Source organism: Naumovozyma dairenensis, chromosome 7 (assembly GCF_000227115.2).
Source record: "Naumovozyma dairenensis CBS 421 chromosome 7, complete genome".
Classification (NCBI taxonomy): Eukaryota; Fungi; Ascomycota; class Saccharomycetes; order Saccharomycetales; family Saccharomycetaceae; genus Naumovozyma; species Naumovozyma dairenensis.
Window position 1 is genome coordinate 1,168,769 of NC_016485.2, and position 26,450 is coordinate 1,195,218.

Sequence of the window (26,450 nt, forward strand, 5' to 3'; positions counted from 1 at the left end):
TATATATAGAAGAAGGATGGAAGGATCAATAAGATGACATGGATAACTAGAAGCAGAACTAGATCCAGGTTAGAAGTTTATATTTCATCATGACGCTACTTGGATTAAACAGAGTTCAGTGGGTGATACTATAGTCTGTAGCTATAAGCACCCATTCGCGAGCGAGTTTTCAACGTGGCTGGGTCTGAATATGTAGAATACAGAACAACGTAGGTTATATTTACATGATATTACGTTAGGGTACACACATATTTCTACTCCTTTTGGTTACTATTCAACAATCGTAACTTATCCATCTCCTCTCGAGGGTCAAATTTACCAGTACATAGATTCTCATACTGTTGATCATATTTCCCCGTAGATAAGGGTGCATTTCCCGTGAATCTCTTAGACATATCCATCATTCCTCTCTTACAATCTAAGAATGCCTTCATTTGGGCAATACATAATTCAGGAAGATCTTTGTTCAATTCGGGATCCTCTATGCACTTTTGCGGTGTGTTCCTTTGTATCATGACACATGGTGACCTTTGTAGACATATAGCAACCGCCTTCTTTTGATCTTTACAACTTGCCCCCATCTTTTCTCTTTTCGTTTAAATGTAATTTATTTCTAATGGATCGATGCTGTTATTCCTTTAATTAACGCAATACAGTAATGTGTGTGTATGTGTACCACTGTTGTTGTATTCCATCCTTTTAGTTAGTCCCTTGTTCATATAAAGGTTTCAGTGACGCGTTCCCTGTTAAAGATGTAATATTAAGGTACTTACCGTATATAACATTGCGTACAGTACGCATATATGAGATGAAGGTCCATTTGCCTTGAAACACCCAACTGTAAATCCAAGCAAGAAGTAAGGTTAACACGCCAATCAAGATGTCATTGAAATATTTACCAGGACGTCCCAATGACACCCAACAAACCATGTGCCAAACACTTTGGCAAGACCAACTCATATTCGCATATTGTTCAGGTAACAACTTAATCATCCTATCTAATGACTTCACCCGATTACAAACAATCTATCTAGAAACAAAGACGGATTGTCCCACTGTCGATATCAATCCCGAGAATGGATTTATAGCAGTAGCTGTCAATAATAAAGTTAACATATTCAAACCGATTCATCAAGTTATGAAGACTCCTAAATGGGTATTTTGTTGTCAGATCTACCATGATGATTCCCAAGTAAATTGTCTCCAATGGGGACACGATAATGGGATAGTAATCGGGTCTAATTATCTTTCATTCTGGAAAATCAGAGATGAATTTGGTAGGTTTGTCCCCATCTTGCTTTGGAATAAGAGACAACCGAAACCCGTTTACCTCGTGGTGTTGTCAAATGATTGTCAATTGATTGCAAGTTGTGGGAAGTTCGATCATTCTGTTAAGTTATGGAAAAGGATTTCAATTAGTGGAGAACAAGATATTTTTAATTTGACTTTATTGCCTCATCCGGATTATGTTACTTCGATGAGATGGAAGAAAACAGGTCAATCTGCATCAGATGGACCGAAGATACTTTATACTTCATGTGAAGATAAACATTTACGAATATGGTCCTGTTATCAACATGATTCAGGAACAATTAATGTTCAAGCTTGGGGTCAGATCTCTTTAAAACCGAACCAGAAGTTTTATCTCATTATAGATTCATGGATCATACAAAACTTCTTGCAAAAGATGAAGACTCTCGACAGCTATTTCATCGATAAGAATGTAGATATTGCTTTGATTGGTGATACAAATGGCCGGTTCGAAGTCGTGGCATTGGAAAATCTTTCAAATGATCCACCAAAACCATTGGTTCATAAAAATTTACTCTCCAAATTGATTATTCATCCTTCCATTGCAAAAAATCCCGATTTCTTATATTTCGCTGAATTACAACCTTACAATAACGGCTGTGAAAAACTATCATTGATTGCTAACGATCTGGGTGGCAAAATAAGGCATTCCTCATTAGACTTATCAAAATTACTCGATCAAAAGGAGGATTCCAAAAATCAAATAATTACAAAACCGAAACATAAATTCACAGGACATAATAAATCCATTCAAAAATTAATTAGAAGTAATGATGGAGAAGCCATGCTAACATTGTCAAGATTCTCGGAAAATTGTCTTTGGTATCCACAACAATTATCAGATGATTTCACATCACTAGAGTTGAAAAACATTATCAAGACAGAAAAACCAATAAAATTAGCAGTCGTTCAAGAAAAGGGTAATCTAGTTATAAATTTATTAGAAAATCATAAATTACAAGTTTGGGATTGTCCAAATATTCATCATAAATACGGTTCACATCTTTGTTCAGAATTAGTCATCCCTGAAATACCAGACATTGAGCCCATACTAATGTTAAATGCACCAGAGAAAATACATCATCATGATAGACATTTCGTTATGATCATTTATTCAGATGCATCAGTGAAAGCATTTGAAATTTCAAAAAAAAATGGAATCTTAGAAGTGGCAACAGATTCTTTGAAAACTAAACCTGCTGCAAATGAAGATGCTGAGAATTACGATTCTGATATCTATCGTATATCAACAATTGATCCAGTTCATACAACAAGGTCGAGCAATAGACCTCTAATATCCTTAATAACGAAAAGTGGTATCATAAAAACCTATAGAGCAATCGTTATAGAAGACCATTCATCAAATGGTATGAACGGGTATTATATCAAATGGGAAAAAAGTCATCATGAAATTCAAACTGGTATTGAAAATGCTTTATTTGTAAGAGGGTCATCAACCGGGAAAATATGTACAGTTAATTCTGAGGGGAATTCAATGTCATTGTTTGATGTAAGGAGGGGCGTATTGGAGTATTCTGAATCATTCTCGGACAAAATATTGGATATTGATTGGACAAGTACTGACTATGGTCAAAGTATTGTATCGATTGGTTTCACAGGATATGCCTTATTATATACACAACTGAGATATGATTATACAAACAACAATCCAAGCTATTTACCAATTGAGAAAATCGATATAACATCCCATACTGCTCATAATATTGGAGATTCCATTTGGTTGAAAAATGCCATGTTTGTTGTAGCATCAGGAAATCAATTGTATATTAAAGATAGATCATTGGATCTAAATGACCCTTTCACAAATAGATCCATCGGTTCAAGAGTTCTATATTCAAATGATATCATAAATTTGTCAAATGTCATCAACGGTCCAGTACCAGTTTATCATCCGCAATTCATTATTCAAGCATTATATAGCTCAAAATTACAATTAGTAAAAGAGCTACTATTGAGATTGTTTTTATTATTAAGAGAAATTGATTTCAAGTCAAAGGATATAACGACATGTTTACCCTCCGATTTGAACATTGAACCTAATAAGTTTTTCATCAGTAAAAATAAAGATTATCCAGTGGAAAAATTCCCTGACCCATATCCAGAATTTAATAGAACTGTAGCTTTAGCCTTGTCAGAGTTACTTACAAGAATAGCATTACCATTTGTCACACGTCATCAACAAAAGACTTTAATTACCACTATAGAAGCTATGGAGGAAATAATGAAAAATGAAAATACAGTTGATTATAATGGTATCAGATTCCTTTTAGGTGTAAAGTTATTCATTGCTCATAGAGAAAAGCAAAAGACTTTATTATTAAGAGATATTTCTTGGGCATTACATTCAGATAATAAAGAAATTTTATTATCACTCCTAGGAAATCAAGTAAATAGTTGGGAAAGAGTTGTGGAATTTAAATTAGCGTATTGGGTTAAAGAAAGTAACATAATTAGAGTATTTGAAGATATTGCAAAATTTGAATTCTCCAAAAATGATACTAAAGATCCATCAAGATGTGCAATCTTTTATTTAGCATTGAAAAAGAAACAAATTTTATTAAGTTTATGGAAAATAAGTATCGGGCATCCTGAACAACAAAAGATGTTGAAGTTTTTAAGTAATGATTTTAATGACCCAAGATGGAAAACTGCTGCTTTGAAGAATGCGTTCGTATTATTAAGTAAACATCGTTATATGGATGCAGCATGCTTTTTCCTCTTAGCAGATTCTTTAAAAGACTGTATTAATGTTCTATACAAACAGGTTGAGGATTTGGATTTAGCCATTGCAGTCTGCAGAATTTATGAAGGTGATAATGGCCCAGTCCTTGGTGATTTCCTCTCAAGTAAAATTCTACCGGACGCTATTATTGAAAATGATAGGTGGCTCACGAGCTTCATTTATTGGAAACTAAGGAAACAAGATTTATCAATTAAAGCATTAGTTACATCACCTATTGATTTAGAAAATAATTCAGAATTAGTCGATAAGACCAAGATGGTAAACAAATCATTCTTAGTGGAAGATCCTGCATTGCTATTTCTATACGAGCATTTAAGGAAGCGTAACATTAAATATTTTATGGGATCCTTAGAGATTGGTGAGAAGATTGAAACACGTCTCATCTTAAGAGTAGTTGACATAATGTGCAGAATGGGGTGTAACTATTTGGCAGTTTCTCTAGTTTGTAATTGGAAATTTATTGATGAAAGGAAAAGTGCTAAATTTGTTCAAGAAAGTCCCCAAAAGAATAATATGTTTTCTAGTATTGATGCGATGGCTGCTGAACCAATTATTACCACAAGATTTAGACCTAGTCTATTTGATAAATTTAAGGAATCAGGGTCTACAGAAACCGGTAACTCTACAAATCCACATCAACCTATTTCGACACCAAATTTATTAGATGCATTTTCAGTAGGATCGTCTACAACAAAGAGTATGCTTGACGGTTTCTCAACCGATACTAAGAGTCAAACTGGAAACTCAATAATGTCCTCCAAAAGTATATTAGATGACTTTGTGGATACAGCAAAAACTGGAAGAAGCGTTAACACAGGAAGTAACAGTATATTTGCTGAGAAGAAATCTGACAAACCACATAATGCATTGGATGCAGCTGGGACCACTGCTCCAGTAACAAAGAAACTCGCAACAAGTTCTGCACCAAGAAGTTTACTAGATGATTTTATGTAATACCACGAACTTTTTTATACGTTTTCTGTTTCCTATACATCCTACTTTCTAGCATTAATTAATTTTATACTTTTAATATAAGTAATATGAACAGAATTATTCCGATTTCCTGAATCCTATATCTTATGATATACAAAAAAGTTTTTACTATACTATATTCTACAATTTAAGAGAAGAATTTAGCTATACTCTTCTTAGTTTTCTCCTTCTTCTCAGAAAGAATTTTTTCCACTTGTTCTATTTTCTGATCAATTATTTTATCATCTGGATTATATTCTTTACATGTCTTATAATCTTTCAATGAAACTTCATAATGTTTTTTAGAAAAATTACAATTCCCTCTTCGATAATATGCCTTGGCTTTATCTAATGATGGGACATTTTCCATATCTAACAAATAATTACAATATAATATGGCATCATCTAATTTCTTCAAATTGAATAAAACGAGTGATAAATTCAAATATAATTTCATTTTTAGAGTAGTAAACTTCTCATTATTAACTTGATCGACATCTGGTTCTGGAATATACTCATTAACATATTTTAAAGATTTCCTATACTTAAAGTATGCATTTTGGAAATCTTTCTTTTTAAATAATAAGGAACCTGAATTTTTAATACAGTCAGCGGCGTCATATGCTGCGTTAAAATCGTCTGGCTCAATATGAGTATCATCAGTTGGATTTTCATCATATATATCATTACCTATTGGATCACTGGAGGCATTATATAATGGAACTCCCATACTTTCTTCCCATGAGCCACAATTCTCAATTTTAATAGATGATGCTGGGAATCCATCTGAATCTACTGGGCTGTTTTCAATAGTACGTACAACAGATTTCCCATGAATAACTTCCCCAAAGATAGAATGTTTCCCATTCAAATGTGGAGATGCAAATGTAGTAATGAAAAATTGGGAACTATTTGTATTTGGAGATCCCGTATTAGCCATTGCTAAATAGAATGGTTCATTAAATTCACCCAAATTTTCATCTTCGAAATTACCATAGCAACTTATATCAGAATCTGAACTATTGATCTCATCGGAGGTGGCAAAGATGGAACAACCACCTTTACCAATATTATCAGATTTTTCATTTATGTCAGAACCATAGACGATGTCACCTGCTTGAATCATGAAATTTTTGATGACACGATGGAAATGATTACCTTTCAATGTCACTGGATTCGATTGACCTTCAATTGTAACGTCACCTTGACATAGATGATAGAAATTATTGGATGCCTTGGGAGCAGCGTCATTGAATAATTGACAAACAATACGTCCTATAGGCTTGGAATCGATAGATATATCTAAGTATACTAATTTGTTAGGACCGTTCATAATTATTTATCAAGCAACGAACTTGGACAAAATCCACAGCCAGCGTTCTTTGTCGTTGTATATGAGTGAAAAACTCATTAGGTTATCTTTGTTCAGCGAATATTCTGAAGAATATTTTTTCATTAACAACGGAAATGTACCGCGGTATCTAACCATACGTATATAGACAAAGTACCATCAAGTTAAGATTAATATTTTTATTAACGGCCATTACAATGAACTATGTACCAAATAGACTGTGCAGAGCATAGTAAACTTGCTCAGTTTTTTATTAATGGAGTAATTTTTTATCTAGAAAAAAATGAAGGAACGTAATTGATTCGCAGAATTATATACGTACTGAGTAAATTATTTTTTTTATGTATAAATTTAAGTGAAAAATTCCTTATCATAATCAGTTAAGGTAAATCTATATCTGACATCTCCCATGTCCATTCTTTCAAATACTTCTTTAACACCTTTTTCACTAATTGGCACAGTTTCAACCCAAATTTTTAGGTCTTTTTTAGAAACTAAATCAAGCATTTGCTTAATTTCATTGATACCGCCTAATGCACTATTAGAAATGGAGACACCTAAAAGACCAAATGGTTTCAAATTTATAACTTCGTTTTGTTCTGGAGCACAGATTGAAACGATTTTCCCTCCAACTTTCATAGTCCTTGGGACTACATCAAAATTGATGTCAGTTAAAGAATTAGAACATACAACGATCAAATCAAATGTATCAAAATATTTAGTAGCCCAATCAGGTTCTTCTTTAGTCGCTATAAAATGGTCGGCACCCATTTTAATTGAATCATCTTTCTTTGCAGATGTTCTGGAGATTGCATAAACTTCAGCACCCATAGCCTTAGCGAAAATCAACGCCATATGACCGATACCACCAATCCCCATAATACCAACTTTTTTACCACGGCCACAACCATTTCTTAACAGTGGAGAAAATGCAGTAATACCACCACACATCAAAGGAGCAGCAAGATGTGATGGGATGTTTTCTGGAATTGGGATTGCGAAATGTTCATGAAGTCTAATGTAATCCGCATACCCACCTTTAGAATTGTATCCATCTTCATAATTGGTACTATATGTCCAAACGGATTTAGTACAATATGGTTCATTATCAGATTTACAACGACCACATTCTAAACATGAAAATGCTTGTGCACCAACACCAACACGGTCACCTAATTTCAAGCCAGAGGTACATTTATCACCTAATCTTACAACAGTACCAATGATTTCATGACCGACAACTAATGGTTTGGTAATATCACCCCAATGGCCGCTTGCCGTATGGATATCAGAACCACAAACCCCACAACATTCAATCTTAATATCGATATCATGATCTAAGAATTTCTTAGGTTCGTATTCTACTTTTTTAGGATTTTTCCAGTCTTTATGATCTAAGATTGCAATGCCTTGAAATTTAGCTGGTGATGTTGACATAATTCTTTTTTTTTTTCTTGGTTTTGTTCAGTTATAAACTTCTTTCGTTCGACATATTTTTTTCATTATAGAAGGAATTGGAAATCATCATTCTCGAAATATAAGAAAAATTCAGATATTTTCGGTACATTTTATATCATTTCCTTTTTTTTCGCAGTTCATTTTTCAGCCATAATACTAGGTGTTGACAGTAACTGTATACAATAACGTTAAACATTGTCGTTTCCCCATGTCGGAATAAACCACGTCGCATACTACGTCTACGTATATAATGAAGAAACCACTATCGTAGCAAAATCCGTCTAATTTCCACCGGTTGGAAACTTTCCCTTTATGGAAATTGAAGATACATAATTGGAACGATCACCGGCTTATCTTTCTATTATCCGCGGGACTTATCTTATCTGTATTTACAAACCGTGGGGAGGCATGGCACGGTATTCCCTAGGAATATTTTTTCTACCAAAGCCTATTTTAGTACCAACCCTTCCTTAATTGAACCCATTTTCAAAATTTCCAACCCTGCCCTGAAAATACCAAAAATCGCGAAGCTCCGTACCTAGTTGACATCTAATTGACGGTACTTCCTAACTCAATTCGTCTTGTTGAATAGAGATTTACCCTACATTCATCTATTTTTCTAGAACGACATTCAAGTGTCTCTTATGGCAACGGTTTTGTTTTTTATTTTTTCTAAAGATTCTCTGAAATGGGATCCAAAAAAATTTCGGAAATAGTAATATGTTTTTATAGATCATTAGATAACATGATTCGTATTAAGCAATTTGCCGAGTATTATAGGGTGCTTAGAGCTTCAAATTCATAAATTGTCTACGAGTGTCTCACCTACCTACTTTAAAAAAACAGTTCTAGAAAATCTATTGATTTTTTCAAAACTCATCCCGGCACACCCTTAATTATCTGCCTTCAACCCCTTTCCCGTTTTCTTTTCCGGCTCAGGCCCTGTGACTGCCCACTCTCGACCAGGCTGAGCCAAGAGCTTTCTTTACCATATCAGGAAATTGAAGATGAATTCAACAGTCACGAGAATCTATTGTGCATATTATACCTAAGAAAATATGTTTACGTAAATAATGTTTTGAAGACTGTCAGAGAGTACTTCCGTAGCACTTTGAAGAACAACACGACTCTAAGACGGAGATCGGTGTTTTTTTTATCTCGAACATCAAAAGTTTGACACATCCCCCCCCCTTCTTTGGCGTCAACACATAAGCAGTAAAGGGCCGGAGAAGACACCATACAATTCTCTCTTTTTGGTAATGTTATAATATATTGACAGAGACTCTCTTTTACGATTCGTAACAGAATCCCCTTTTTGGTTCACTGGAAAAAAACAACCACTTGGAAAACATATATAAGCGGTATATTTGTTACGATATATTTCAATGGGATTTGTTCATTAAATTACATGTTTCTACAACATTTAGTTCAAGCTCTATAATAGCTATAAAGCAGGAAAGAAAAAATAAATATGGGTCTTGTTAAACAAGTTCGTTTAGGTCAATCTGGTCTTAAGATATCCGCTATCGTGGTCGGTTGTATGTCATATGGTTCCAAAAATTGGATGGAATGGGTGTTGGATGATAAAGAGAAAATCTTTAAGATTTTAAAACATTGTTATGATAACGGGTTACGTACTTTCGATACTGCTGATGTTTATTCCAATGGGTTCAGTGAAAGACTACTTGGTGAATTTTTGAAGAAATATAATATTAGAAGAGAAACAGTTGTAATCTTAACTAAGGTTAATTTCCCTGTTGATGAAACATTGGATATAGCTGTCGGTAAACCTCCTAGTGAATCAGAAGCTTTGGATTTAGCCAACCAAGGTGGGTTGTCTAGAAAACATATTCTTGAAGGCGTCAAAAATTCTGTTGAAAGATTAGGAACTTATATTGATGTCTTACAAATTCATCGCTTCGATCATGAAGTTCCAATGGAGGAAACAATGAGAGCTTTGAATGATGTCGTTGTTCAGGGCTTAACTAGATACATCGGTGCTTCATTGATGTTGGCTACTGAATTTGCTGAATTACAATTCATTGCTGAAAAAAACGGTTGGTTCAAATTTATTAGCTCTCAATCTTATTATAATTTATTGAATCGTGAAGATGAGAGAGAATTGATCCCATTCGCCAAGAGACACGGTGTTGGTTTAATTCCATATACACCAAATGCAAGAGGTCGTCTATGTAGACCAGTTGGAACAGTCACTGAAAGAGAAGTTGTCGATAAGGCTTTACATCCAAGACTAGTTCAGGACCTTTCTGATGATCAAATTGAAATTATTACAAGGGTAGAGGAATTATCTAAAAAGAAGAATGTTTCTATGGCAACAATCTCCATGGCATGGACATTATATAAAGGCGTTAACCCCATTGTTGGTTTAAGTTCCATTGAAAGAGTTGATGAAGCTATTAGAGCTACTGAAGTTGAATTGACAAAGGAAGAAGTTGACTACTTGGAAGAACCTTACCAACCAAAGTTTCCAAGAACTAAATGAATTATAAACTTTAGTTGTAAGCTAATTTTGGCTACTTTCATTTCGGATATTTCATTTATAAATATGACGTAGCTATCTGAACATTACTGGTTTTGGAGCGTCGCAATTTATCTATAACTTAGTTATATAAGTAAAAATAAAATAAAAACTGCCAATTTTATTCCTTATATTCTATATTATCCTCCAGCAATTTGTAAGGATCTCTTCCATCTATTTCATCTGTTTCTTGGTAAACTTATTATTATGGGTAATTCAACACCAGCATACATACTTGGCATATCCAGCAGATCTTTTAGTCATTAGTTTAAATGGTACATTTAGATGCAAAAACTAGAGGCCTAGTTTTTCATTTATATCTCCACTAATCAAATTGACCTTTTGAAGGAATTCGTTGTATAAGTCTAATGTTTTATGTGACGTTACAGCGCTCGAAAAAAATAAATGTGCCAACATACTGGATTTGTAAACAACAAAATAAATCGAACCGAAACGAAACACGACAAAGTAAAACGTATTGTAATCAAACTTAAAAGAAGAGAAGATCAGGTTGGCGTTTTTACATAGTCATCTACTAGAGTTATAATAAGTCACTCTTTTTTCCTAGGTCTTTTAAAAACGCAAAACACGGTGTCTATTCTCTAAATCTAAATGTCATGCAGAGAACATAGGTTGGCTTTAGAGCCAACAACGATAATAATGAAAGAATACATGAATTTATCGAGTGCATTAAGGAGTTATAACAGAAGCAAACAGAAAAATATACGATCTGCCAGTATGGCAGCAATTCTAGGGAACGGCAGCGAAGTGTTTCTTGATGATGATGATTCAACTTTAGAGATATTTAAGAACCCCATTTTGAATAGATTTAATGATCCACTGCTGACAGAATTGGAACATCTAATTGACACTGTAAGTCGTTTAAACTCCTTAGAAGATATGGACTCTCGATTACTATTAAAACCATTTTTGTTCATAGTTAATGACAGTTCTATGCCGAGAAATGTTACATCATTGGCATTAGATGCATTACTAAAGAGTTTGCATTTGGATATAATAAATAAAGTGTCGAGGGCTAACATTAATACCTTCCAAGAAATAGCAATTTCATTAACTCATCCTAAGTTTGGAGGTCCTAACAAGACCCAAGATGAAGCTCTTCTACTGAAGTTAATTGAAATCTTGGAACTGGTTGTTGACTCATCATTTTCAGAGTATTTGACTGATGAAATCATGTACGATATTTTACAAGTGGTTCTATCCTTAGCATGCAGTAATAAGAAGACTGAAGTCCTTAGAGCGTCTGCAGAATCTACGATGATATCAATCACCACCAAAATTTTCCAAAAATTACATGACTTTAATCCAACCAATGCATCAGGGTTCTATCTTAACGATGAGAAATTTACCAGAAACAGCCTACAATATGACAGGTTTGTTTCTCGTCTAAGTAGTGAAAGAAGCAATTCCATTGCAAATCCTGAAGCAACGGCAACCCCAGAAAACATAATTATTAATACCCAAGAATCACAAGTCCCCGAATCTGTGAAAGACCGTGTCGAAAGCTCTCTTGACTTCGATTCATATATATCTGATGACGATATCGAAGACATGGATAAATACGGTATGGATACTTTTGTCAGTTTTCTGAATTTATTACTTACATTAATTTCTACAAAAAACAGTACAAAACATACAGTATCCACAAAAATTCTCAGTTATAAACTCCTAACATGTATCATTGAAATATCAGGATCGGGTTTCAAAAATAATCCAAGGCTTTTAAACATAATGTGTGATCCAATATCCAAATGCATATTTTTCAATATTCGAAACTCGAATAACATCTCCCTACTGCACGCAACATTACAGTTATTTACTACAATGATAATAATTCTGGGGAAGAATTTGAAATTACAAATTCAGTTGACATTGCAATGTTGTTTAGATATCCTTTCTGACAAAATAAATAAGCCTATAGCAGTTAAAGAACTTATTCTCGAGAACCTTTCCTTATTATGGACCAATTCCTCTTCATTCTTTATTTCTACATTTATAGATTACGATTGCAATCTGGAACATACTGATCTTTCATTAGGTTTATTAAATATTTTGCTAAAATTAGCAAATCCTAAATATTCTTCACACATGACTCAATATATACCGCCTCTAGCGATTGACGGCTTATGGAATTTCATTATATGTGTTAACCTCTTCACAGATAACTTAAATGACCAAAATTCCTTTCTAAATGAAGAAGAAAAACCAATTATTTTAAAGGATAGATATCGTAAAGCTGAATTTATTAAATGTTGTGAGAAGTTTAACAAGAAACCAAAAGAAGGAATCTCAATGTTGATTTCTAAAGGTTTCATTATATCCGACGCGGAAAACGACATTGCTGATTTCTTGTTTAACAATAATAACCGTATGAATAAGAAGACAATTGGATTGTTACTATGTGATCCAAAGAATGTACCTTTGCTAGAAAATTTTATTGATTTGTTCAATTTTAAATCGTTAAGGATTGACGAGGCCTTGAGAGTTATGCTTTCAAAATTTAGATTACCTGGTGAATCGCAACAGATTGAGAGGATCGTGGAGGCATTCTCATCGAAATATGTTAAAGATCAAAGTTATAATCCGGAGGAGTTGCAATATTGTGATGAAAATCTAAACGAAAATGTATATGCTGATGAGAATGATGGGGTAGAGCAGGATTTTACCAAATTGCAACCCGATTCAGATTCAGTTTTTATCGTGAGTTATTCGATAATTATGTTAAATACTGATTTACATAATCCAAACATAAAGGAGCATATGTCATTTGCTGATTATTCAGGTAATTTGAAGACATGCTATAATAAAAGTCATGATTTCCCAAGAGAATACTTATGGAAAATTTATTGTTCGATCAGAGATAAAGAGATTGTTATGCCTGAAGAATTTGATGGCGATGTAGAATGGTTCGACGATGTATGGAAAAATCTAATAGTTTCCAACACAGTTGTCACAGAAATCCATTCAGTACCAGAGGTGAATGTGTTGGACGAGCTGACGACAATTGGATTAGCACAATTAGGGCAAGAAATGTTCAAACTATTGGGTCAAGAGATGGTAAGTTGTCTTTTCAATTTATATACAATTAACTCAAATAAGATATTTTCCCAAAAACTATTAAAAGCTATTAAACATTGCTCGTCTATTTCTTCCTTTTACAATGATAAAGACTTATATCACAATATTCTGCATGGTTTATTGGAAAATAGCTGTTTATCAGCATTTGATAATACCGAAAATCATTCAGCAGTTAAGCATGCTGAAGACTCTCTTGAAACCGATGAGAAAGATTGCAACGAAGAAGTCAATCATCAGTTAGAATTGATGCCCTTGATACAAATAAATATTGAAGAAACAAATTCTAAAGTAGTAGTGAGTCCAGACGGGATAAAACTTGGTGAGTCGTCTAAGGGTCAAAATTCGCTCCTTCTATACTTCAAGATTCTTTCTTCAAATTCAGATGCATCTTTACTAACCAAAGAAACCTATAGTGATATTATTCAATTAATAATAACGCTTTTTGAGAATTTCTTGTTAGATCCTAATATTTTCCCAGAATTACAAAATTCCTGGAAGTTCGAAAAGATACCTTCTCCCAATGCAACTTTTGAAATCAATAAATCTAAATTGAATAAAAGTTTGTTATCTACATTTGCATCTTACTTGACAGGCGATGATAACGTGGAACCAACAACGGAAGATATTGAATATTCAATGAAAGCAATGGAATGTATTAAATCAATTAATATCCGAGAATCAATTTTCAAAAATAAAAACATTGTTACTCCAGCATTCGTAGAATTAATTATTGAATCCATCCAAATAAAGAAGAAGGCAAATTATGATGAAGAGGATAACTATTTTGAATGTGAATTGATATTTCTATTAGAATTATCCTTGTCGTTAATGGTTGTTAATAACTTTACAGATCAATTATTAGATACCATATTGAATAAAATAGAAGATATTTCGGCCAATATTGATGACAATGATTTATCAGTACATGCAAAAAGAAAGATATCTAATTATAAACTCGTATTGATTACATTATGTAAAACAGGTGGAGAATCTTACTTATTATCATTAATAAGCGATGACTTAATAAGGAAGAACGAGGTATTTAATGAAGATTATTTCAGCACCATTGAAGGAGATGAATTTATCAGCAGAATTCTAAACTTGTTTACAAATAAAGATGATTTCAAGACGAAACTATCTCAAAACAAAGATTTTTGGAAATGGTTGAAGCTAATTGGTTCCATGAGAGGACAGTCGCTGAAAGTGTATGAAGTTTTGGAACAATTTACACGAGAAGATAAGAAAAACATCATGCAAACAGACTTTGTTTTAATCTTGGAAATTATTGATGAAATTGCTTCTTCAACGGGGGGGAATGATATGGATAAACTGGATGAATCTGCTAGAGAAAAAGCCATTGCATTGTCTTTGAAGGCTATCGATCTTTCTTCCACATTATTAAAGGAGAATACATTCGAAAGTTCCAATAACATGGAAACATTATCTTTAATTCAGCTACTTGGACATCAATGTTTGAATGGATATGAAGAAATCCAATCTCATGCATTGAAGTCTTTGGAAAATTCTATTTTAAATCATTTATCGATACCAAGAGATAACGCACTGACTGTGGTTGAAGAAATTATTGATAATGGACTGGCACCGATATTAAGCATTGAGAATGCGGCCGATAGCTCTGAATTGAATAACGTCGTATTAAGAATAATTGGAAAAGTATACTTGAAATATTTGGTAGAAGGTATTACAACTAATGAAACGTACATGAAAATCTTGAAAATATTTAATAAATTTGTTGCTGAGCCAACGATCGAGAACCAGTTACTGGAGTTAATCCTGGAAAAACAAAGGATAGAACAACATGACGTTGATACTCAAGTCGAGGCCTGATTCAAATAACATAAACTTACATATTATAAAGTCGCCATATATAGACTTAGCTATTGCACAATAGAACTCTAAAAAAGTATATCGCTATATTTACAGGAATATTCATTTCTCATTATCTTTTTTAAGTATATATACACGTAGCTTGTGCCTGGCAAGGAGTAAGGAAAAGAAAAAGAGCTATTATTATAATTGAATTTGAGATTTAGCACTTCTTGGGAAAGGAATAGAATCTCTAATATTATGATTACCGAATAAATAAGAAAGTAATCTTTCTAATCCTAATCCAAATCCACCATGTGGCACAGAACCATATTTTCGTAAATCTAGATACCAATCTAATTCATGATTCAAATTCATGCCTCTTCTTTTCATTTCATTTTGTAATCTAATTGGATCGTCTTCTCTTAATGAACCACCAATAATTTCACCCATACCTGGCACCAATAAATCAAAACAAGCCACAGTTAGGTGTGTATTTCTCGATTCAGATGAACATGAAGAGGATTGTTTCATGTAAAATGATTTACAATCTCTTGGATAATTAGTAACGAACACAGGACCATTAAATATTTTTTCAGTTAAAAATTTTTCATGTTCTGATTGTAATGCATTCCCCCATTTCGGTTCGAATTTGAAGTTCGTCGTTTCTCTTGATTCAGAGAGTAATAAATTTATTGCTTTATCGTACGTTATTGTGGTCCAATTGGTACGGTTTTTCAATGATTCCCATCTTTTCAAGATAGTATCTTTATTATCTACTTCAGGAGGATAATAGGATGGTAATAAAGTTTCATTTTCAATCATTGCCATTTCAGTTAGATGAATGATGAAATCTTTAATAAAGTTTAGCAATGGTTGTAGATCATTAATGAAAGCGAATTCCATTTCTAACATCCAGAACTCTAATAAATGACGGGTTGTGTTACTTTTTTCTGCTCTAAAGCATGGAATTAATGACCATGTACGATTCGTTGAATTTAATAAAGTTTCTAAATGTAATTGAGCAGATACAGTCAAGTATGGATCCTCGGGTTGAACGTCCTTGGTAATATCATTATTCGCATTCTTTTTAGTAGCTGTTGTGTTTGAGACTATTTTAAACAATTCATTATTTGAACCTTCACAATCATTTCTTGTTATTATGGGGGGAGTCACCTTGATGAAATTGCTTTTCCAAAGGTAAGAATGAATATTATATTCGATAAAAGATCTAAATTTCAATTGTTTAGTGAAATAATCAGTTTTGAATTTAAATATTGGATTAATTGATCTTAAATATTTTACAGATTGTGTTTTCTTTTGTAATGGGTAATCAGGTAGTATATCACCAATGATATTCAAGTTTGAATTTGAAGTGAATTTTAATTCGAAATCCTGAATTCTATTGGGTGTTTTGTTAACAAGCACATTTGTTATAGATATACTTTGACCTATTTTTAAGGCTTTCACAGTAACAGGATCTTGTTTTTGAGGGGTATTGTGATTGCCCTTTGTTGTTTCTGTTGGTATAACAACTTTTAAAGCAGTCGAAGTAGAACCATCTGTTAAATCAATGAAAGTAACATTTTTCATGACTCTCATAGATTGGATCCAACCTTGAATCTTTGGTATACTGGAAGGGGGCGAGGATAATTCATTATTATTAGTATTGTTATTATTACGTATTTGCTTTACAATGTTATCGAACGTAGGCAATTTTGCAATAGTTTTTGAAATATCCAGTGTACTACTTATGTTAAGACATTTATAGGTTGATTTCAGCATTTCATTTGCTTAGTAGTCTATCTATTTTTTTCTGTTAAAGTTCAGTGTTGCATTAAGGATAGTTCATGAGTATATGTTCGATATTCTTGTGACCTTATTATTACTATACGGTATTACAAAAAAGCATCCTAAATGAACAAAAGAGTAAGTACGATTGCGTACACTTATGAATCAAAAGAAACTATATTAATTGAACTTATTATTATTTATTATTAGATTATAGAATTGATTGATATATATGACTTCGTTAAACAAAAACTATATTTATAGAAATTATGTCTGACTGGCAGCATGCATTTGAAAACGTACTTATACAAAAACAAATGAATTATCCGGGAAGAATAAACAACACACTAAAAAGGGTACACACACATGTTGATGATTCAATAGATAATCGATTTTTTTTTTTGCCTTTTTATTTTGTAAACCTTTTCTTTCCTTGTAGTATAGCTATTCACACACAATAGAAGAAAAACAAGAATATAGCAGAAAAGACAAAATAAACAAAGAGTAAAAGCAGTAATGTTCTTAAATGAATGAAAAGATTAGTCAAACAAAAAACCTTTTGAAAGTAGTAAGCGAAAGCGAAGCGTGTAATCAATAAAACTTTGATATAAAAAAACGATAAAAAGGAAAACGCAAGTCGGGATAAAAAAGGTATCACGTATTTCCAAACCACAACGATAATGAATAACAATCACACAAAATTATCCATCTTATCTTGAATTTTTATTATTTTTTTTAATATAGACACACAGAGAAAGAAAAAAGGATTCACCTAAAACAAATAAAATAATAATTTTTCAATTTGAAAAAAGAAAAAGCTAGTATAGTAGTGGGTTCGACGTTAAGAGGAATAGATAATGAATAAAATTAGGTTGATTTGATTAAAATAACTTCAGAATCAGAATCTTTGTAGACCTCTTTGTCTAGCTTGCCATTTCTTGTAACCAATCGTACAGATGATAGCGATACAAGCCAAACCGACTAAAATGAAAACTAAAATGACACCACCTGGTAAAGTTGTAAACATTTTTTCAATATATTATGTGTGTGTATGAGTGTGAGTTGTTTTTAGAATATTCTTGTAATCAAAAACAGGATTCAATATGGATTGATGATTATATTAAAATAAAAAACACAATGAATGGTCTATTCAAAATTGAATTTAAAAATAGAGTAGGAGAAAAAAGAAGGTGAGGTGGGACAGAGAAAGAAAAAAGATTGAATACAGATATAAATTTTTCAAGAAGGAGGATTGGGTTTTATATAGTAACCATACAAAATGGACCGAAATGAATTGATAGAAGTCACAGAGGAAACCAAGGGATAAGTATAAGGATAAAGAAATGGAATGGGAAAGCCATATCCGGGATTAGGCTACGATCCTTAGAACTTTCACCGACTACAGCAACAGACACAAGTACGTACAAAAGGGTGGAATACTGCGTTAAGGACTATCCATTGAAGGAAGGAAAGACTGGTGTCCATTCAGAAAACTCTTAAACACTCATCGAATCGATAGATGAAAAAAATTTATAATCAATTTTTTTCACTCACCTCAAACAATAATAATAGTTGTTGTTGTCGTTGCCGTTGTCGTCGAGGAATCAACCCATCGGGAGGGTGCTGTGTGCGACCCTCTCTGTGGTGTTTTGTTGTTGTTGTTTAGAAGTTTCCTTTTCCGGCCTTTGCCGTGTTTCTTGCGTTAATTTCCGGTCATTTACCCAATTCGGTCAGGAAAGAAAAACATGTCCCCAAAGACATCGCCGCAGAATATTCCGCGGCTTAAACGGAAAATGACGCGTCCGCACAGACCACTCTCTTCCATCGTGAAAAGTGATTGGATTGAATTTGAACTTTTTAGTAAGAGATGCACGGGCCTTGTCAACCTCTTTTTTTTCTACCTCCCATTTTTCAACCCGTGCATCCTCTCCCTCACGGAAAAACTCATTTTTCCGGCAGAAATCAATTACGTATGTACGTAATCGTTGATTTCCAAATCCGAAATTAGTCCAATTAACTACGTAAATAATTACATTGAAACAGGTTAAGTACTTTACGATACGCGCATACTTAATGTATACAAAAGCGGCTTTATTTCATGCATCCTAGCTCCCCTTGAAAAAAGAAAGAGCTACGCAACAATCAACTGCATTTACCGTTTTGGGTATAAGCCATAAAAGCTCCCGGGTAATACCATTGTGCCGATAGTATTTTTGAAATATTGAATTTCCTAAAAGAGCAAAATCATCACAATGCATTTAGGGGATTATTTAAACAAATCTATGTATAGTACAAGGAAGTCAGTTAGAAAAATTCTAATAAGGGTATAAGAATTACGTCTATGTTATATTTATAGGTAAACGGCTCTTCTTGTTTTCCAATTAAAATTGATCTTCAATTTCTCCGACGACACTTTGTATCAGTTCTCTACCATCGTCAAATAATTCTTTACCATCATGTATCAGTTCATTAAACCATTCTTTACCAATATCCAATAACGGTGCTGCCGTGGTTGTTGTCGTTATTTTGGTCTTAGTTTTACCTTTTGTCGTTGTTAATGAAGATGAAGTTGAAGTCTTTCTACTATTTGTCATCGCCTTTGACTTCATCACCGTCCGAGTACTCCTTGTAAAGCTGCTGCTGCTGCTGCTGCTGCTCCGGGAGCTACTGGTACTACTGGTAGTACTACTTGAATATTCAGCGTTTATTTCATTGTCATACTCGTCACTTTGGTCTTCTTCATCCACTTCGTCATCGTCGTCACTTTGTTCTTCTCCATCTTCTACATCATCCTCCATGATATCTTCCACATACTCTGGATATCCACCCCATAAGACATTATAAGTACTGTAATTTCCAAATCTATTGGCTAAATACAGAAAATCATCATTCTTGACTCTAATGAACCCCGGATTATTTAATATCATACTTGCTGTATCGTTATCATCCTCTTTCACGTTGTCTTTAGTGTTGGATTCTTGTTTTTCCTTTGGCAGTTCATCACTGAATATATGATCATAAATAAAATTCAGATCAGCATTGACTCCATTGTGCGAAAATTCAATCATTTCCTTATTCGATACACCACAAATTTCACATATTATATTAAAAACCTCAATATTATGAAAGACAGGGATAATACTGCCATTGTTAAATGATGGTCCAACTCCAATAAATAGTGATCTCATATCGATATCTTCATTATCATATCCGTATAATCCAATATTCATCTTATTCTTTTCATAAATACTAGAAGTTTTCTTTTTCCCTTTTTTCTTGTTATTCTTCTTTTTTAATTTTACTAAATTTCCATACCTTTCTTTTGCCATAATAGAATATCCAGGATCGGGTAGAATCCAAATGGAATCAGTCATCTCTTTATTATCTAATTCATCATAACTGAAAATATGATTGAATTTATAGCTTCGTGGGAAGTTCCCATTCAAATATATATTAAAATGCTCCCTCTTATTAGATGTTTTCTTGGCATCATCTTGTTGTAATAAGTTAGTAGTTTCGTTATGAGAGTTATTTATCCCATGAGGAATCGCTGTATAGTTGAAAAACATTTTTAAATCATGATATATTTCATTGATATTTTCGTTATTTTTAACAAATACCCGGAAAATTGAACTTTGCTCGTCGTGAACAACATGAGATATTAATTTTTGTTTATTTTTGTTCAATATATCATCCCATATTATCACATTCCCCAGTGTGGCATCATCATCATCATCATCATCATCATCATTATTATTATTATTATTGCTCTTAGTGTTAGATATTGGAACATCACGAATACCGTTTTCACTTAATAACAATACATTAGTAAATTCTAATAAATTTCGATCTTGTAATTTTTCGAATATTTGTTCAATTAAGTAATCAATATTACCCAACAAAGAATCAAATTCTTCATCACCAATCAGATATCCATTCAGTTTAACGTATTCCATAAGATCATCAATAACTTCCATTATTAATTGCGGCCTTTCATCGATATCATCCATGTCAAAATTACTAACTATATCATCCAAAATATCATCCAAATCAACATCTTGTTTCTTCCTATTCTTATTTTTCTTTTTCGATTCCTTCTTATTCTTATTCTTGTCATCAGGATCATTAGATTCAATAGAAATCAAATCATTTTCTTCATAATAATATGGCAAAGTGAAAGTATCATTATAATCATTTAAAATTGGCCAATTATTCATTGCTACTTTGAATGAATCATTATTCTCATATGCATTAGGGATAAGTGACCAAATTGTATCATTATTAACATCAAAATTGGGTCTCCTTGATGAATCACCAGCCACCTTGGGAATTTTTTTCTTGTTAATAACATCTGCATCACCACTAAGTTCAGCAGTGGTTCCAGAGGTTGCGGTATCAAATAAATGATCTAATGAATTTGCAAATATACCATGATTAGATGGATATTTACCCGTCACAATGGAGTAGTAATTAGAAAGTGGTTCAGTAGGGAAACTTGGTATCATGAATGGGGACATTGTAATATTGAAAAAATCTTTCAGATCTAGTGAGTATAATCCATGTAAAAACGGCGTGTTTTTCAGTGAAATCAATGATGGATGGAAACCAGATATGGAAAGAACTAATGTAATTGGATAGAAATCCATTGTCCCATTATTATATTTTATATATGGATCAAATTTTTTTAGTCTCTTCTTGTCGAGATATTTAATTCTTGATGATCCATTCAGATTAGTCATTAAAGGATGGTGGATTATTTTAACTAATAAATAAATTAACAGACTTACCAAGATTGCTATTGGAATGAATTTCTGCAAGAAGTTCTTTGAGGTGTACCTTTTACTCATTGGGTAATCATCTATTCTAAATTCATCATCAAACTCATAATTAGCTTCGTCGTCACTAATGGGGTCGCCATTAGTATCAAGGTCATATAACGGTATACCTCTTGCATTAAGCTCAGAGTCATGATTTCTGTTCGATTTGAAAAACTGACGCCTCTGACTTCTATTATTTTGATGCCACCACCAATATTTTACATTATTCCAAAGTTTCCTCGGCTGGAATCGTGACGATGATCGTGTCATGGGAGTTGACCTAAAGGCATTCACGTAATCCTCAGTATCAACATTAAGATCACTATCACTATCATTAGTTTCAAAACTAGGTCGTAGCTCACGGGTTTCCTGGTCAGTAGGAGGAATGTTTTCTGTTTCTAGTGCTGGTGTATGACCATTTGTACTTCCTCCTGGAGGGTCAGGTGTTAAAGGCATTGGTTCGTTATTCGGGGCAGTTGAAAGTTGGTCAACTTCTTCACTATTATTCATATTTTTGTACAAAAAGAGATTCCTCTTCCAAAGTATTCTATCGTAAATATCAGGGTATTTTAGTTTATGTGTGCTCTCTTGCTCCAACGATAATTGGCTTTAACCAGTTCCTTTATAGAAGTCTTGTACTTACGTAACTTTTATAACCTTAAAAATATTAACACGTCGTTAATTTTAAAGTCAAAAACAGTACGACATAAAATATAATTAATTACGCAATGTTAAAGAAGAAGTACAAGTAGATAAGAAACTCAACGCAAAAAAATCAATAAAGGAAAAAATTGCATAGTATACAGATATATTAATTATTAGTTTTTTGAGAGTTATTAATTTAAGACTAGCTAGCTATTTTCATCCATTTAAATCCTGGATGGCAGGAATCATCTTTTTTTTGTTCTATAAAGGGAAGAATATTATTGCACTTTTTGTCAGTGTTCCTTGTCAGTGTTCCTTGTAGGCCTTCTTACATGATATTACATTTGTTACTACTATTAGGATCAAATCCACCGCTACCTTCTGCAGCTTCCATTTTCTTTAACAATAGCATCACTGCCTCTTCAATATTGATATCGTCTTTGGCACTACATTCCATAAACTCAGCTCTTAATTTCTTATCACTACTGCATATCATATTCGCTAATTTCTCACCTTCTTCTGCGGCGACTATATTCCTATTATCAGCATTAAGTCGTAGATCGATCTTATTACCAACCAGTATCACGGGAATATTGTCATACCCAAGTTGGTCTACTAGTTTATCCCATATAATTGGAATCAAATCAAAACTATTCCTATTGACAACATTATAACAAAGTATTATACCTTTAACTCCGACGAGTGATTTCAAATTCAATAAAGATACTTCATCTTGGCCAGCTGTATCCAATATCTCCAAAGTAAAATTATGATTTTTGAGTCGTATTAGTTTAGTAAAATGATTCTCAATTGTAGGATAGTACGATTCCACAAATCGTGATTCCACAAACCGAACAGTAAATGTTGTCTTCCCGACATTCTTGGCACCCAGTACGGCCACTTTCCTCTGAAGTGCCTTAGCTGTGGCTGCTATGTTTTGATATGAAGTTGAATAATCCATGGTTGTGAGTTCTTTTTCTTACACTACCTTAAGAGAACAAATAACTCTTTGCTCGGACGCAAGGTGTGCTCGATTGAATAAAGAGTCTTTTTATTCGCATGTCCAGTCGAAATAACATATTTGTTTAAGTTAATATTGCTTTTAAAATTCAATGTCATCGAACCCTTTTGTTCAGAAAAAAATTTAAAAAAATGGAAAAACGTGTAAAAATGTTCCAAAAAAAAGGTCCTACCCGGATTCGAACCGGGGTTGTCCGGATCAAAACCGAAAGTGATAACCACTACACTATAGGACCCGAATTTTCTGTTGAAAATGTTAAACTATCTATAAGTCGTTCTATTGAAACTCTAACTATTATAAAAGAGTGCGCAACTATAAAATATTCTTGTTTCATTGGAGAAGTGAATTTTGGATGATTTAATTTAGTATTTGTCATGTTTCAATAACTATAATTGTTGTTATAATTCTCGCTATAGATCTTCTATAGACAGATACGCTCGGAAGCAGCGTTTCCAGTTAATCCTGTTATATTATAATTGTAAGATTCCATTGTAGATTAAGATTAGTGCTAAATATAAGGTATAATAAGAGTAATTTAATATCCTCGTTTTAATGTATGTAAAAGAGTTCGGTTTTCTTCAATATAAATAGTAAATAAATGTATATAAAAAATAATAATATAAAAATAATAACAGGAGAAAGAGAAATCGATACTTCGAGTTATGGGTCTATTTATATTCTTGTCGATGGTGGAATAGATAATACGAGATCATAATTTTATCGTTGGTATACGAATTGATTGACTAGTTTGGTATTCATCAATCGCGTCGCGTCGTGCTGTTACTCACTCGCGTTCCTTCTATCTTTGGTAAGTAGCTCGTGTCTGTTATAGAAGACGTTGTACCAAACTGGATGTCTAGACCTTTACCATAGAATATTAATAGTACCTTTATCTTGAACATTGTTCGAGCAAGATATACAAAATATTTAACATACATAAAGTTCTTCCATTTCAGTATTCGGGTATCTACAAGTAGGTTCTCCTTTTATCTGTCAAGATTTCTTTCTCGAGCTGTTTCTTGTTTCCTTTTTCATCGTTGCACCTATTTCTTTGTTTCATCTTCTTGTCGATGTAGTTGTTGCTATTTCATCTTTGTATGGTGCATATGTTTCATATCCAACGTAACAACAAATATCGACAGGAAGATATAATGGAAATTAAAAAAAGTGGTGAAGCGAAGGAAAGGAAAGAACCAAATCAACTTAAATTCTTCCTATATAATTGAAAACATTTTCCTTGAGAGTTGAGGTTGGAAATAAGATATAACTGTCCTTTGGGTCAGTTAGATTGGGAGAAATATGTGTGGCAATGATACTCACACATTTTCAAGGTATAACCAGTCGTCCTCTTTTAGCACTTGCCAAAGAGTACTATACATAACCTATACATATATCTATATATCTCTTATATATTTTATTTCTCTATAATATCTCATCGTGAAGATCTTACTTTTCTCCTTGTCGTCTCGGCATATCTACCGTACGTTACGGCAATATTGTGTGTCAGTAAATCAAAGTCCTTTTAGCAAATAGACATATATGTACCATATATTCCAATAGTTCAAGAGTGAAAAATGGAAATAAATATTTTCTAAGCATTATATAGCCTATAGAAAGCAATGAGAGGTTTTGTTGAATGAAGACTTCTAACATTAAAATAAATCACTCAGAACCATCAATGTATTGAAACAAACGGATATCTTATTAGCACTGTTGATGAATAATATGTAGTTAGCAGATGCACCCTTAGAGGTTCTGTTTTATTTTCAAGGGCAATGGTGAGTCAAGCAACTTAAAGAACACCAACTCTCAAGCATAACAAAAATATTTGGATGGATCTTAGTAGAGTTATAGTCTGGAAGGAAGGGTATTAAATGATGTTACAAAACCTACAAAAAAACCTTTCTAAACTCGTTACAAACCTTTATTCTGGAACGCTTTAACCAACTTGTATTTGTTTGTTCCGTAAACGACGATATCCCCACTCGATTGCCTTTCTATGATTTATTTTGTAAGATCTTCAGTCCCGCTTAGAAGCTATTCTAGAGTATAGTGTTACGAAACAGACCATTGTATTGTTGAGAAACATAAATCTTAGTCGTTGCCAAATTAAGCAAGATAAGTAAATTCATTGGAGACCTGAATAGAAATATTTAGTTATTTTTTTGAAGCACAAATTCAAGTTAACTAAGAACAGTAATGAAAATTTTTCAGACGCTGTCTGTTATATGGAATTTGCATATTTTTTATTCTTCCACTTAACTAAAGCAACTTTACCATATCAACTCCAAAAACCAAGATATCAATATATCCCCAATATAAGTCAAGACTTCTTTAATATTGCATCTTGAACCGACAAATATTAAAGGCTTCCCAATGTTGAAACATGGTGAATAGGTATCTACTATTTTGAATCATAACTAAAGGCCTAGCTGACGCCATGTTAACCTTCAATGTAAATGGTAGCGCCGCTAGATTTGAACTGTTCATTTGATAGAGTACTGATCAGCCCAAAAAAACGCCACACTATAGTAGCTTAATACCTGGCCTATGTAAAGGAAGAACATCGATTATTAGTTAAAAAGAAAAATAATATTCTATTAAACTTTATTCTATTTGTATATATATATATCGTATATATCATGCATTATTTTCTTTTTGTTTAAGATAATCCATCACAAAATCAATAAGCGGACATAAAGAAAATTGAAATACATATCACTGTCTAGATGAAGCAAGTAAAAAAGAAAGAGATCGTAGACCATTCATTCCTCTAGTTAGAGTCCTAAAATAGCAGATTCAATGGCTAGGTTCAATTCTAGGAAGAGTACCAGTGGTTAACTTGGTAATCATCT

The 26,450-nt window shown here is 33.0% G+C and overlaps 9 protein-coding genes and 1 non-coding gene across 10 annotated transcripts; 3 read left to right on the forward strand and 7 right to left on the reverse strand.

Annotated features, from left to right (window-relative positions):
* Positions 1–254: 254 nt before the first annotated feature.
* Positions 255–581, reverse strand: PET191 (Pet191p; the record flags this gene model as incomplete). Its single annotated transcript, XM_003980095.1, has 1 exon — positions 255–581. One exon carries the CDS (start codon positions 579–581, stop codon positions 255–257), a length of 327 nt encoding a protein of 108 aa, XP_003980144.1.
* Positions 582–880: 299 nt separating this feature from the next.
* On the forward strand, positions 881–5,029 carry RAV1 (Rav1p; the record flags this gene model as incomplete). Its single annotated transcript, XM_003980096.1, has 1 exon — positions 881–5,029. The coding sequence occupies one exon, from the start codon at positions 881–883 to the stop codon at positions 5,027–5,029; it is 4,149 nt and encodes a 1,382-aa protein (XP_003980145.1).
* Positions 5,030–5,195: 166 nt separating this feature from the next.
* On the reverse strand, positions 5,196–6,380 carry CPR7 (peptidylprolyl isomerase CPR7; the record flags this gene model as incomplete). The annotated part of the gene is made up of 1 exon (XM_003980097.1): positions 5,196–6,380. The coding sequence occupies one exon, from the start codon at positions 6,378–6,380 to the stop codon at positions 5,196–5,198; it is 1,185 nt and encodes a 394-aa protein (XP_003980146.1).
* Positions 6,381–6,749: 369 nt separating this feature from the next.
* On the reverse strand, positions 6,750–7,835 carry NDAI0G04880 (NAD(P)-dependent alcohol dehydrogenase; the record flags this gene model as incomplete). Its single annotated transcript, XM_003980098.1, has 1 exon — positions 6,750–7,835. One exon carries the CDS (start codon positions 7,833–7,835, stop codon positions 6,750–6,752), a length of 1,086 nt encoding a protein of 361 aa, XP_003980147.1.
* Positions 7,836–9,327: 1,492 nt separating this feature from the next.
* On the forward strand, positions 9,328–10,359 carry NDAI0G04890 (aldo/keto reductase; the record flags this gene model as incomplete). Its single annotated transcript, XM_003980099.1, has 1 exon — positions 9,328–10,359. One exon carries the CDS (start codon positions 9,328–9,330, stop codon positions 10,357–10,359), a length of 1,032 nt encoding a protein of 343 aa, XP_003980148.1.
* Positions 10,360–11,007: 648 nt separating this feature from the next.
* Positions 11,008–15,342, forward strand: NDAI0G04900 (Sec7 domain-containing protein; the record flags this gene model as incomplete). Its single annotated transcript, XM_003980100.1, has 1 exon — positions 11,008–15,342. One exon carries the CDS (start codon positions 11,008–11,010, stop codon positions 15,340–15,342), a length of 4,335 nt encoding a protein of 1,444 aa, XP_003980149.1.
* A 183-nt stretch (positions 15,343–15,525) lies between these two features.
* SLM5 (asparagine--tRNA ligase SLM5) lies at positions 15,526–17,106 on the reverse strand (the record flags this gene model as incomplete). The annotated part of the gene is made up of 1 exon (XM_003980101.1): positions 15,526–17,106. One exon carries the CDS (start codon positions 17,104–17,106, stop codon positions 15,526–15,528), a length of 1,581 nt encoding a protein of 526 aa, XP_003980150.1.
* Positions 17,107–19,493: 2,387 nt separating this feature from the next.
* On the reverse strand, positions 19,494–22,439 carry NPP1 (nucleotide diphosphatase/phosphodiesterase NPP1; the record flags this gene model as incomplete). Its single annotated transcript, XM_003980102.1, has 1 exon — positions 19,494–22,439. The coding sequence occupies one exon, from the start codon at positions 22,437–22,439 to the stop codon at positions 19,494–19,496; it is 2,946 nt and encodes a 981-aa protein (XP_003980151.1).
* Positions 22,440–22,902: 463 nt separating this feature from the next.
* On the reverse strand, positions 22,903–23,535 carry RHB1 (putative GTPase RHB1; the record flags this gene model as incomplete). The annotated part of the gene is made up of 1 exon (XM_003980103.1): positions 22,903–23,535. One exon carries the CDS (start codon positions 23,533–23,535, stop codon positions 22,903–22,905), a length of 633 nt encoding a protein of 210 aa, XP_003980152.1.
* A 223-nt stretch (positions 23,536–23,758) lies between these two features.
* NDAI0Gtrna5Q lies at positions 23,759–23,830 on the reverse strand. The gene has a single exon. It is a non-coding gene; the product is annotated as a tRNA-Gln (tRNA).
* Between the last annotated feature and the right edge of the window lie 2,620 nt (positions 23,831–26,450).